Genomic DNA, 13,209 nt, shown 5'->3' with positions numbered 1-13,209 from the left:
TTAAGTTGCTTTTTAAACACATACACACACACACACACACACACACACACACACACACACACACACACACACACACACAAAGCCTAAAATGAAAATAAAGATCAATAACATAAATAATGTGAGTTGCACATGATGATTAACTTTTAGGTTTCAGTTATTTAAATTCTCAGGTCATCATTGTCTGTTCCTTACTTATTATCCATGTTATTTTAACAGTTTTTATTACATTTTTTTATTCTCTGTGTGTGTGTGTGTGTGTGTGTGTAGGTCTGATGACAACTTGTAGGCATCCATTCTCTCCTTCCAACTTGCAAGTCCTGAAGACTGGACTTGCAAGTTCATGGTAGCATGAATCTTACTTGCTAAGTCATTCAACAACTTCCATTCATGTTACAACTTAACTAAAAAGAAAATTCCCCAGGCTGGAGTGATGATCGGACACAACTCAGGCCCAGAGAAGGGCAGCACTCACTTCCCCTCTGGCCTCTTGACTTTCCCCCGCTGGTATTTCACAGGTCGTGCTAAAAGGGGGCCTGTGTAAGGATTATTTTGAAATAACTGTGGCGGGAATTTAAAGTGCAAGGTCTACATGGGTGTGCCTGTCAGTGCATTCACTAATTGTGACCACAGTCGTGATCATTACTGCCTTTTGTCTCTGAGTCCAGGTTCTGACTTAAAAGAGTTCATGGGCTAGAGGCTAAGGTTGCAGTGGCATAAGTCAAGAGAGAAGGATTTCCCGTGAGTCTGTTACACACTGGAAGAACTCTACACACAGAGTAGGTGGAGTGAGAGAACCCTTAGAGTCTCCAGAAGAAGGATAGGCTGCCAGGGTAGTGAGTGCAGAGAAGACTCTGGAGACCTTTATGCCAGACATTAGCCCTTGATTCTGTAGCCGGGGAGGAGCGACTGAGAGGTCATGTGGTATTATCAGGTTTACAGTTCAGAAAGGTGATATGGTCCTCCTGGTAGAGGATGTTTGTGCCAGTGTGTGCTATTAGGGACAGAAAACAAAATGCAAAATCTGTTAGGAGATTGGGAGAGGTTCTGGGTGAGCAGAGGCAAGCCTGATGCCCTTTCCAGCCCCGTCACCCTCAGCACTGTGCTCTACCTCCTGCGGTTCAGCACACCGCACTTGAGTGCAAACTTCCTTGGGACTTTGCCTAAGCATTTTTCCAGCTGCAGAGGCTTCGCCTGGAGGCTGGTTTGTTATTTCTACCAATTCCACACACCAGTGCCTTTTCTGCCTTAGTATTCTCTGATGTTGTGGCAATGTCATTGTATTAATAGCTGCTGAACAAAGGCCTTGCGTGGCCATTGATGACTCTTGGACAAAGTGGCCTTCCAGGTAACTGGAGAATATCGTGACGATTAGATGGAGGCTGCAATACTCCTAAGCCTGGAAAAGGACTTGCTAGTACATCTCCAGGACACTGTTAGAACTTGTAGCCCATTTTGGAGATACTTAGATGAATTTTCCGTGCCTTTTGCCCTCAGTTGAATATTGAAGCTCTTCGGGAGAATCCTTACTTTGAGTCCAAGGAGAACCTTTCTGCTGCATTGGAGGTCATCTTGGAGCGTGTGGAGGACTTCACCGATTCTGCCTACACCAGCCATGAGCACAGGGAACGCATCTTGGAGCTGTCTACTCAGGCGAGAACAGAACTGCAACAGTTCATTTCCGTGTGGATGCAAGCTGTAAGCACTGTGTTCATTAGAGTAAATGTTGGGCAATAGCTTTTCACTTAGTGTTTAGAGAGGTGTGGAAGGTACCACAACCAACAGGGCTATGAATTTGGTTGGTACAGGACAAGCATGCCTTATCCCCTTTCTCCCTCCCAGTGGGCAAAACTATGCTTCCGTGTGGCTCACAGCACCTGCCATGTTCAGGCTGCTGATTCTCCTCTCGGCCAGGCTGGATTCAGTGCCATCATCACCATCTATAGTTTCCCTGTTTTCTCTTCTGCCATATTCATTTCTGGAAAATTCCTCCTCTTAATGCTTCTTTAGTGTGGAGAGCAGAGGAATAAACCTATTAGAGGTCCTTGAAACATGAGTCTGCTGCTGGTGCCATTCAGATGTGCAGTGCGCCGAGGACAGCTGATGTACAGACAATATTTTAGAATGCTTATTGGGGTCGGGAGGCAATGAAGATCAGAGCAGATCTAGCTGTAGGTAAAAGAGACTGTTACTCTCATACAGACTCCTGGACTAAGGCAGCTAGCAGCCACTAAAGAGGCCTGAGTGCATGCTTTCACCACGGGAGGCTGTTCGAGCAGGGTGGGTGAAACTACAGAAGTGTGACAACACAGGAAGTTTGTTCCAAGTCTCATAACAGTGAAGCAGGAGCAGGGGTGGAGGGGAATAAAAGACATTAGTTTTAGACACAAATTTATTAAGAAACTTTGGTTTATAGTTGGTGTGGAAAAGGCAATGGAATAACTCAAATTCTATCTTCTGCTGTAACCTTAAACAGGTAAATTAAAGCAATGCTTCAACCAGGTCTGGGAGTATACCTCAGTGGTAGAGCACTTGGCCTCCAGAGTTTTATCCATAGCACCACAAAAACAAACAAAAGTACTTTTATTATACATAGTTGAGTGGTATTAAAATGTACTATAATTTATAGTGAAAACTGAATTGGTAAGAGATTAAGAAGGGAAAGTGACCTACATGCCTACTTCTCAACATTTCAGCAAAGCAGGAAGACCAAGAGTGCTGCCGAGGAGCTAGAACTCACTGTCCTGAAGGTCAGCCACGGGCTCAACGAGCTGAGGAAAGAGGTGAGGAGTCTGACACCTAGCCTCATGCTGTAGGACACATGGGAAGCCCGTGCGCATTAGTGCGTTCCTGTGGCCACACGGTGCTTGACTTTTCCCTCCGGTCATTAGTGTGAAGTCACACTTATTAACACTGACATTCTCAAAGCTCACGCATGAATAGGTGTAGCAGCCCTTTTCACAACAGCTGGGAACCACCTGGATGTCCAGCAACAAGGGTTACTGATAGGCGAATTGATGATTGCTCTACCAAATACTTCCCAGCAGTAAGATGACTCACAAAGCGCACTGCACACTGAGTACAAGAGGCGGGCACAGAAGACCGCGCAAGCGTGTGCTTCCACACTTTTCTAAAAAGTCCTCGGTGAGGAAGAGTCAGGCCAGTGGCTTCTTGGGATCGGAGATTTTGAGATATTTACTGCAAAAGGGCAAAGGTGATCACTTTGGAGCCATGGAGATACTTGAAATATTGAGTGTGGTGGGAGTTGTTCTATCACTGAAGTATCGGCAAAACTCCTCAAACTGTGCCTTTAAACTGGGAGCATTCTGTGTGTAATTATGCCTCATTGAAGTTAAAGTTGGTTTTCTTCCAACGTCCTTGAGTTGAGGAGATTTCCTTGTTCCAGAAGGAAAATGTGTTTGTTCATCCATGACTGACTTGGGCACTTGGAATTTCAAGTCCTATGGTCACTTTTTAGCCGGGTTTAACCATGCTGCCACTTAGCCATCTGGTTTTGTGCCCACTGTCCCGTGAGCACACTTTGCACATGTGTGTGCATTGTATCAACTGTTCTCTCTCTGTGACACACAGCTGTTCTCTCTCTGTGTCACAGCTGCCTCTGTGTCTGCAAAGCCTAAATATTTGCTGTCTGGCCCTTTGTGAGAGGGTCAAGCTCTGGTTTGTTTTCAGGAAAGAATCAGAACATTTCTCCTAGTGTCAGCATTTTTCATGTGGCTGTAGGACTTCCCCACAATTCCATCGTACCCCAGCCCCTGCTGGAGCCTTCATGGACCACACCATCACTTCCTTTGGCATTCCTGTGCTGTCGCTGTGGGTCCTGGTTTTTGCCTGGCTGTGGTACAATAGAGAAGACAGGAGGCTGAGGGTGGAAGGTTTGCTGTGACCTGTGCTCTTATGTGTAGTAATTGAAAACCAGGTTTTGTTGTTGGTTTATGCAGATCTGGGAATTGAGCTTTGTTCATGTTAGGGAAGCGCTCAACCACTGAGCTATAGCCCAGTGACAGATGGCATCCATCACACTATGGCTTCATACTGTAGCTACAGTACACTGACATTCTCTCTTATGAATGCTTTTTGAGGTTTTTCAGAAGTTCTATGTTCCTACAGCACAATACTGCAACTCCATGTCAAATTGTTCCCTTCAGACCCTCCTCACAGAAACCTCTCCACCCTTATCTCTTCTTTGTTCATTCTTTTGTGCTTTTGAAGCTGGTCCAAGTCTGTGGAGAATGAAATGGGTTCTGGGCATTTGTTTCTGCCCTGTATACAGGTGACCTTTTTCACATCTTAACCAGAGACCGCTCTATTGAGACTTCCTTTAAGCTTCCTGTTAAAGGATGTGATTTCCCCAACTGTTTGATTTCATCATATTAAGATTAAATTAAATGCTGAAACACTGAACTATGAGTGCAGCCCGAGAGCCTTCTGCAATAGGATCCCTTCCCACGGTCTGCCTCCTTGCCACGTCAACCCTGAGTTCTTGTAAGGTCAGATTAAGAGACCCGACTCCGGGAAGCTGCTCTTGGACATTGCAGGCAGGGACAGAGTATTTGTCCTGATTTCTTCTCTTCTGTTGTGAGTGAGTTGTCCTCGGGATGTTTCTAAGAGCTAGAAGACCTTCGCAGTCACTCAGCCACTGTGGACGGTTGCACAGGGGCATAGGGCTAGATAGTCTGAGGCCCTGCGGGTTAAACAAGGTCCTTTGAAAGTCTTCGGTGACGTTTCATTTCTACAGGAAAGGACATTTGACTGTCTCTCTGGCTGTGATTATTCTGATAGTTGATAAATGCAGACAGCTCCACTGTTTATTCTATATACAAAGTCCCGTCATTTGAACTGACATCCAGTTCCTTCCATGAAAAAAGAAAGTGCTTCTTTCTAACAGGCTTAACTCAGGGTCAGATTTTTCTTAAAATAATGTTACTTTTTTGGACAAATCCCAATCCACCTGCCATACAGTTTACACACACACACACACACACACACACACACACACACACACACACACACACACACACACGGGATTTTAGAGTTAAGCTGTCTGAAGAGACCTAGTGCGAGTGAGAGTGAAAATGAGGCCCACCTGTGTCCACCACCACTGGAGGCCCCTGTTGCCCTTTCTGTGTCGTTTCTGCCGGAACCCAGAGTTCTTGGAGAACAACCACACACAGAATGCTCCCTCCTGAGGGCAGCCGCTGGGTCCTGCTTGTCAGGTGACCAAGCTACAAGCTCCTGTCATGAAGGTATCTAGTCAGGTTTTATCTAGTACCTAATTGCCTAGCTCTCACAGTGATGCTTTTTCAGAAATGTACTTAAATAGTATTCTTAAGTGCTAGAAATCGGACTGAGGGCTTTGTACACATCAGGGAGGTGCTCTGCCCCTGGGCTGCTAACCCCAAGTGTTTCTCCTTTTCTTTATTCAATACTGGGAATTAAATCCAGGCCTTGATTGAACTGTACTACTAGACCCCCTAAAAAACTGCTTCCTAATCATAGGTCACTATCAGATCTCCCTTTAGTAGTCTGAACTCTAACCTTTTTTTTTTTTTTAACATGGAAAAAACATTAATTTTGTGTCTGTGAGTGTTTTGCCTTCATGTGTATCTAGGCACCAGTGTGTGCATGGTGCTTGAAAAGGCCAGAAGAGGGTGTCAGATCCCCAGCACTGGATTGACAGATGGTTGTGTGCTTCCCTGTGGCTGCTGAGAATCGAACCCAGATCCTCTGGAGGATCAGAAGTGCTTTTACCCACTGAGCTATCTCTCCAGCTCTTGAACAGTAAACTCTTAATACTGTTCCTTTTCTCACCATCTTTGTCGATAGCCAAAGCATGTCAACGGGAGAGAAGCTAAGTGAGAGAGAACTAGCTGCTTAGAATGAAGAAGGGCCCTAGGCCTCTTCGCTGAGTGGCCAGGGCATCTTCTTCACACAGCAGTGCTGCTGGCACCAGTGACTTGTGTGAACTGACATCACCCTGCTATGTGAGGACTAAGATGCTTCCCATGCTCCGGGGCTCCTGTGCCCACAGGGGATGCTTCACTTTGAACAGATGAGGTGGAACGCTTTATGTTTCTCTTCTGTAGTTATTAAAGCTCTCCTCAGGGGCTTGGTCATAAACGTTTTTGTTCATTTTCCTGCCCTGATTGCCTTCCGCCCTCCTCTTCAGCTTCATCATACAGCGATGCAGCTGGCAGCCGACCTGTTAAAATTCCACGCTGATCATGTGGTTTTAAAAGCATTAAAACTTACTGGAGTAGAAGGAAATTTGGAAGCGTTGGCTGAATATGCCTGTAAACTCTCTGAGCAGAAAGAACAGCTCGTTGAGGTGAGTAGCAAATTTGCTTATTAAACAAGTTGTAGTTCACAATACAATAGCAAAATTAGGGGAGAATATTAACAGATATGGGATTTGGCTGACTTATCTGAGCATTCTCTCTTCTCTTTGGAATCTGAAGAATACCACATATCTATCCTGTTTTTACAATAGTTTGACCTCTAAAATAAAACAATAAAATATGTTAGAACCCCAAAATACATTGTAAATCTTTTCTCTGTTCTCTCAGATGAGTCTCTGGGGTAATGCAGTGGAGGAACACGGTTTCTGTTGGAATATGGTGAATTCTCAGCAAGAAAGAGATGAAGTTAGGATGCTGTGACAAGTGTTTACTAAGAGAGCTGGGCTCAGGATCCGAGGCAGTCGTGGGCAGCTTAAACAAGAGTGCAGGAAGTGTAGCCAGCAATGAGGAGCCAGCCCAAGTTAATGGAGGCAGAACCTGAAGCCCGTCTGAGAACTCCCTCACAGGGAATAGATTTGTGGGCTAGGCACATAGTTGGCCCAAGATGACCCAATAAACATGGAAGGGAAGTCCATTTCTTTCCTTCCCATTGGCCAATCATTGCTATGGAAAACCCAAGTTAGCCTCCTGAGGCAGGAAGCAGGTTTGAGAAGGGAGGAAGTAGGTAAGGGAAGACAGAAGAAAGACACACTGTCCCTTCCCTGAACCTCTGGTACTCTACCCTAACTCTTGTTGAGTGTCACCTGCCACTGCTGGATAATTCCAGTTCATCTTAATGGATATTCTAATTCTTCTGCCATGGAAAATGTTACCATGTATCTGCTAGTTTACAAAAAAAGAAAAAAGGAAAAGAAAAGAAGAAAAACATTTAATCATGAATGTATGTGTGAGATCTGTCTGCCAATGCATACAAATAGTCTTTACATTTTTTTTTCCTTTTATTTTATTTTACAATACCATTCAGTTCTACATATCAGCCACGGGTTCCTCTGTTCTCCCCCCTCCCACTCCCTCCCCTTACCCTTACCCCAACCCCTACTCCCACCTCCTCCAGGGCAAAGCCTCCCCCAAGGACTGAGATCAACCTGGTAGACTCAGTCCAGGCAGGTCCAGTCCCCTCCTCCCAGACTGAACCAAGCATCCCTGCATAAGCTCCAGGTTTCAAACAGCCAACTCATGCAATGAGCACAGGACTTGGTCCCACTGCCTAGTTGCCTCCCAATCAGATCAAGCCAATCAACTGTCTCACCTATTCAGAGGGCCTGTACCTTGCTCAACAATCCTCAAAGGTGATGCTGTCACTGAGCCTGGCTCTCTCTCCTTTGCTTGTCTATATAGCAACCTGGAAACCTAAGGAACATTCTCTAAGTGGCTATATATAATTCCTTTATTTAATAAGTCTGATTCTGCTCTATGTATTAACCAAATGTTATGGCTGTAGAGAAACTAACTTTAGGAAACCTATAACAAACTTTTAAAGAGTAAAACAAAATTAAAATTTTTCCTTTTTAAGCCTCATGATGCTCATTAATATTCTCTAAAGGAGGCTTTCTGCTTCTTTATAACCAGTCTGCCTAATCCATTGCTCTCTCAAAGAAGAAAGGTGTGTGCATCTAGTTGATCCTGATGAGATCAGCCCTGAGAGAACGGTAGCTTGTGATAATTAACAATTTAGCAGCAGGACTCTGGAGCCAGATGCAGCAAATGCATGCCCTCTACTAGACCTTTTAAAGGATCCCTGTGGTTCTAACTTCTGGTGACCACCTTCCCTCAGTCAGATAGGAAGCAGAAACAGTACGCTCCGCCCATGTCTGTTCCTACTTTGGCCTTCAGTCATGTACGAATTCATTCTTAGGTTCGTAAACTTCATTTCCTTATCAGAAGGGTGGGGAGGTTGTGGAAGGTGAACTGTGGACATGCTCTCTTGCAGATGTGTCGGTTGTTGCGGCATGTGTCTGGCACGGAACCCCTTGAAATAACCTGCATACATGCAGAAGAGACATTTCAGGTGACTGGGCAACAGGTACGGACATGGCAGGCTATTCTTTCTATTGGTGTGTTATTTGACTATGTAACAGACGGTGAGGAGGCAAGCAGAAGGGTCTACTTCAGTGAGCCACGTCTCTGAGAGGAAGAGGATACCCGGGTTTTTGTCTGTAATGCACTGGAACATACTGCTCTTCCACTGGCCCATCTGTTTTCCGCCAAACTGGAAATTGCCTCATTTAGCTGAAATGCTAAATTATATCTATTTTAAATGAAGCTGTTTGCAATGCAGGTCACTATAATACGCCTGCCTACAAAGAGAGATATCTATTGTGTTTTTGTTTTTTATTCTTTGGGGACCTGCCACCCCACTTTCAAATAAATACATGGAGACTTATGCTTACTTATGAATGCCTGGTCTTAGCTTGGCTTGTTTCTAGCCAGCTTTTCTAACTTAAATAATTATCCCGTTTCTCTTTAACTACGTTTTAGCTCTGTTTTTTTTTTTTTTTTTTTTTTTTTTAACCTCTCTTTATTCTATATATTATTCTTTCCTTCTCACTCCATTGCTGGCTGGGTGGCTGGGTGGCTGGCAGCTGGCGTTCTCTTCTCTTTTTCTCGTTCCTCCCCCGCTCTTGAGCCTAGATTTCTTCTCCAGTGTTTGCCTCAGTGTTAGTTTTTTTTTTTTTTTTTTTTTTTTTTTCAGGCAATTTATTTTGTTCTATTCATTCACAGTTAATACAGAAAATACTTGGAAACATTTCCATATAATATTTGACACAGAAATCATCAAATAGAAGTATACAATGTTGACAGGAGGCAGTACATTTATAATTTATAACCCCAAATGTATTTATAAATTAGAAATGGAAAGATCTACAAATGAAATTATGAAGGTTCACCAAAGTCATTTAATCTGTCAGTTTCTTATTCATTTTTATGTCTTAATAATATTCTATTGTATGAATAAGCCACATTTTATTTCTCTCCAGTATTTGATAGCTATTTGAGTTGTTTTAACTTTTTTACTATTAGCAACACACTGCTGTAAATCTTCATGTACATGTTTCATAGGTGCACATTTTCAGTAGTTTGAGGTTATATTCCTAAGGGTAGAATTGTTGAGTAACAGAGTAACAATGTTTTGCATTTTGACCAACCACCAGACTGTTTTGCCAAAGTGGCACACCATTTTACAATCTCACCAAATCCTTGTTTTTAAGGCTCTGATTTTTGTACAAAAGCATTCAATCATTCTGTCAGACCAAACCAGGAAAAGTAAGCTATAGTTCAGAGCTGTTCTATTCCATTTACTATGCAAAGCCAATCTTGGCGTTTGCAACTCTCAGCCCTTTTGAGTATTCTTGCAGTGTTCACCTTTTCCTCCACCACTTTTTTTTTCTTCTTTTTTTCTGGTTTATTTCTATCTATTACAAATGTATAAAAAATCCTCCATCAACACTGCTGATAGCAGCAGAACCTTGAGAAATATACCTTTGGTTTGCCTCAGAAAAGGAACACATATTGTACTGTAAAGTTTATAAAATTGGCGCAAAACATTGTAATAATGCTACAATACAAGTTTTAAGAGTTCAGTGACTAATGGGGAGCCGATGGGTTACATGCAGAACTGTGAAAGCGATCTCACTTAGCCAGCTGTACACGTAGACTGTAAATCTACATTCAGATCATTTCTGAACTAAGACTATCATCTCAGTTTATCTGTTGAGGTCAACCAGGAAACCCTAGAATATAGCTTGATTTTTGCAAAAAAACAAAATAGGGGGAGGGGTTTCTTCAGCATTTCAGTCCACGAGTAACAGTATCCTAACAGGCAAAGTGTTCTCTCACTGTCAACATAGAATGAACTGCTGCTGGAGGTCAACTTGGGCTTTAATTTGCATTAGCACTTACATGCATAGTAGTCCAAGTTGTTGACCTCATGACTTTAAAAAGTAACTCTAAAAAAAAGTCTCATCAAAACAATATACCCTTTTATGAATTACGCCTCAATTAAAAAAAAAAAAAAGTAGCCCCAAATAAGCAGCAGCTCTGAAAAAGAAAATATAACTTAAGATATTTGAAAAAAACAAGGTGAATACAGGTTCAAAAGTAATTAAGATATATTTTCTTAAGGCTATCTAGAATTAGGCTTTAAAGAATTCTACCATTTCAAGTTTACCACTAGTTACTAGATACCTATTTACAAACAAGATGTTCACCTTTTTTGTTCCTTTATCAAGAGAAAAATCTACCTTCAGACTATGAGGGTGGTGATGGGGAGGGACTAGAAAACAAGATTCAAACAATCCCATGCAAATATCACATTTTTCAAATGGAAGAACTTCAAACTGCACTAGAAGTTCCAATCACTAAGACACTTTCCATTGAAATGATTTAAGTACAACTACATGGCACCAAGGTTTAGGCCTAATATAGGCCTGACAACCAAGTCCTTGTTTTCTGGAAGAAAGGCCTCAAAAGTCCCACTCAATTCCATATAACAACACTTCAAAGATCAATTAGGTTTTCCTTTCCTTAATATTTTTGTTTTTGACTTCTAATCCTAAAGACTAGATTAAAACTTAGCTCATTTCCCAGAAGGCATTGCTTCCCTTTGCTCTATGAAAGAGTCCACCAAGACCTCTTCCTCAAAACCATCTAGCCCCCAGCCTCCAGCCTTTGCTTGTGATGCATCTTTCTCAACATCCTGAAATGGTAATGTAGGTAAAATATGCTCATAAACATTAAAACTAGTTGTTAGAAAGACGTAACTAGCTTTATAATTTAAGTTTTAAAGCATAAATACTTGCAGCTTAATCTGCACTGACAATGATTGTCGAAGCCTAGAATTCAACATTTACAAATTCTCATTCACACACACAAAACACACTATTATCACACAACTTGTGTCTTGAGAGAATCTTCTGCTTTTTAAATCTTTGGCCTCCCAGTCAATCCCAAATTCAACCAACTTTTCCGAGTTCTGGCCTCAGTGTTAGTTTTAGAACAAGATTCTGTTGGATGCAGAATAACTATCTTGAGTTAGGCAGATGACACACACATTAATGATATTAATGACTGATAACCAGAATCAGCCATGTCAAAAGTCAGCAGTAAAGGCTTAATCAAGTCCAGTCTGATTCTGAGGGCTGAGACTTAAGAGCTCACACCTGTGTTTCCCGTGTCCCTTTAGATCATTTCTGCTGCAGAGACGTTGACGCTGCATCCGTCTAGCAGAATCGCTAAGGAAAACCTGGACGTGTTTTGTGAGGCTTGGGAGTCTCAGATTAGCGACATGGCAGCGCTGCTCAGAGAGATCAGTGACGTGTTTGAAGGAAGACGAGGTGAGAAACTGTCCACTTGTTGAAATGGTTCAGCTCCTACTTGTGGACTATTTAGTATAACTGTACTCGTGTTTTGTTTGTAATGTTAAGCCCTGGATACAAAATTATCTTCTTATATTGTCCAGCTGGGTTATTTTTATAATAAGATGTCATTTCTCCCATAGAAATGACAAAAGTATTGTTTTTTTATTTAATATCTAATCAATACAATTTATTAGACTACAGTGTAGTAGATATCTAAATTGGCATTGTAGTTTTCCTACTGAAATCAAGCCAGATTTTTGTTTCTTTTACAGTTTTTCTTTAGTTTTAGTACAAAAGCTCTGTACAATACAGAAACTCTATGATTTAATTCTACTGAATTCATAATAAAATGAATATATTATTTAACTTTCGAAATGCCTTCCTTTTGCTTGGGTGGCATCTCTCTCCCTGATGACTACATAAACTTGGGATGTTGCCCCTGGTGGGTAAGTTCAGTGGTATTTGTACACCATGTAAAGCGGCACTGCACTACACTGCACTGCACTGCACTGCACTGCACTGCACTGCACTGCAGGGAAGGCATCATCATACTCCTTATGTTAATATCAGCTGGGAGTTTTCGTTACTGCCCATCATCCCATGTCTAATGATTTATGTTTATGTGTCTGTCGATCCGTATCTATAGATATTCCCTATGATGGCTTCCGTTAGCATTAAAGCATGACTTCCTAAAAATAAAATGTTATTTAAAGTCGTAACATCAAATTAAATATTTTTTTGGAGATGAGCACTTAAATGTTTTATGTTAAAAATGGGCACATAGGATAAATGTTGACTGACTTAAAAGTTAGAGAATTCTATATCACTTGTTCTCTTTCCATGTCCTTGGGAGCAAGCAAACCATGCCCGGAATGTAGAGTGAATCTAGGTTTCTCTCTCTGTGCTGATCCCTCAACTGAGGGCCTGCGCTGCCTTTCTCTGTGTCTGGGATCCCAGTTTCTAGGCCATGGTGTTTGACCAACAGTGTGGTCTGTCTTTTCTCCTTTATTTGCCTAACATTTAGAATAAACTTTCCCCCTCTTATGCTGGGCCAAATTTCCAATGGAAATTAGAATGGTAAAAGGAGCCTAAAGCAGAGTGGCCCCAGGAACACAGAAACCTCTGTGTCCATAAATGATAGACATGGTCATCGAGAGGTCCGCAACTGAACTAATACAGCCATGCAGACAGCAGCAGCTGCTGTCTAGTGAGAATTCCCTGTGCATCATCATCACATCTAATCTTCTTAGTGACCCCTGAGACACTTAGTGTTTCTGGAGTTTACTAACGGTGAAGTGGAAGTTTAGAGAAGTTAGTGTGCCAGTGTCCCACAGTGGGTGAGAATCTGAGAGCTGGGTTCTTACTGAGCACCAAAAAAAAAAAAAAAAAGTGGAGTCTTACACACATTACCTGGCCCTTTGATTTGCCCTTTCTTTGAGCATCATCTTGCAACATGTTTTAGGTTTTTCTTTTTCTTTTTTTAACCATTTTTGTGACCTTGAGTAGGTCCTTTCACCTCAGGTTTCCACCTTAAAGCA

At 42.2% G+C, this 13,209-nt stretch overlaps 1 protein-coding gene across 1 annotated transcript in view; it reads left to right on the top strand.

Moving 5' to 3' along the window:
- The window catches only part of Ctnnal1 (catenin alpha like 1), a 57,615-nt gene that overhangs the window by 29,056 nt on the left and 15,350 nt on the right, over window positions 1–13,209 (top strand). Inside the window, exons 7-11 of the mRNA XM_006985277.4 lie at window positions 1,495–1,695; window positions 2,694–2,780; window positions 6,185–6,343; window positions 8,245–8,337; window positions 11,497–11,647. Coding sequence (XP_006985339.1) covers window positions 1,495–1,695; window positions 2,694–2,780; window positions 6,185–6,343; window positions 8,245–8,337; window positions 11,497–11,647 — 691 coding nt within the window. The remainder of the gene's footprint in view (window positions 1–1,494; window positions 1,696–2,693; window positions 2,781–6,184; window positions 6,344–8,244; window positions 8,338–11,496; window positions 11,648–13,209) is intronic.

The sequence above is a fragment of the Peromyscus maniculatus genome, chromosome 2 (assembly GCF_049852395.1).
Source record: "Peromyscus maniculatus bairdii isolate BWxNUB_F1_BW_parent chromosome 2, HU_Pman_BW_mat_3.1, whole genome shotgun sequence".
NCBI lineage: Eukaryota > Metazoa > Chordata > Mammalia > Rodentia > Cricetidae > Peromyscus > Peromyscus maniculatus.
Note: the sequence above shows the minus strand (reverse complement) of the source record. Positions and strands in the feature narration are given on the sequence as shown.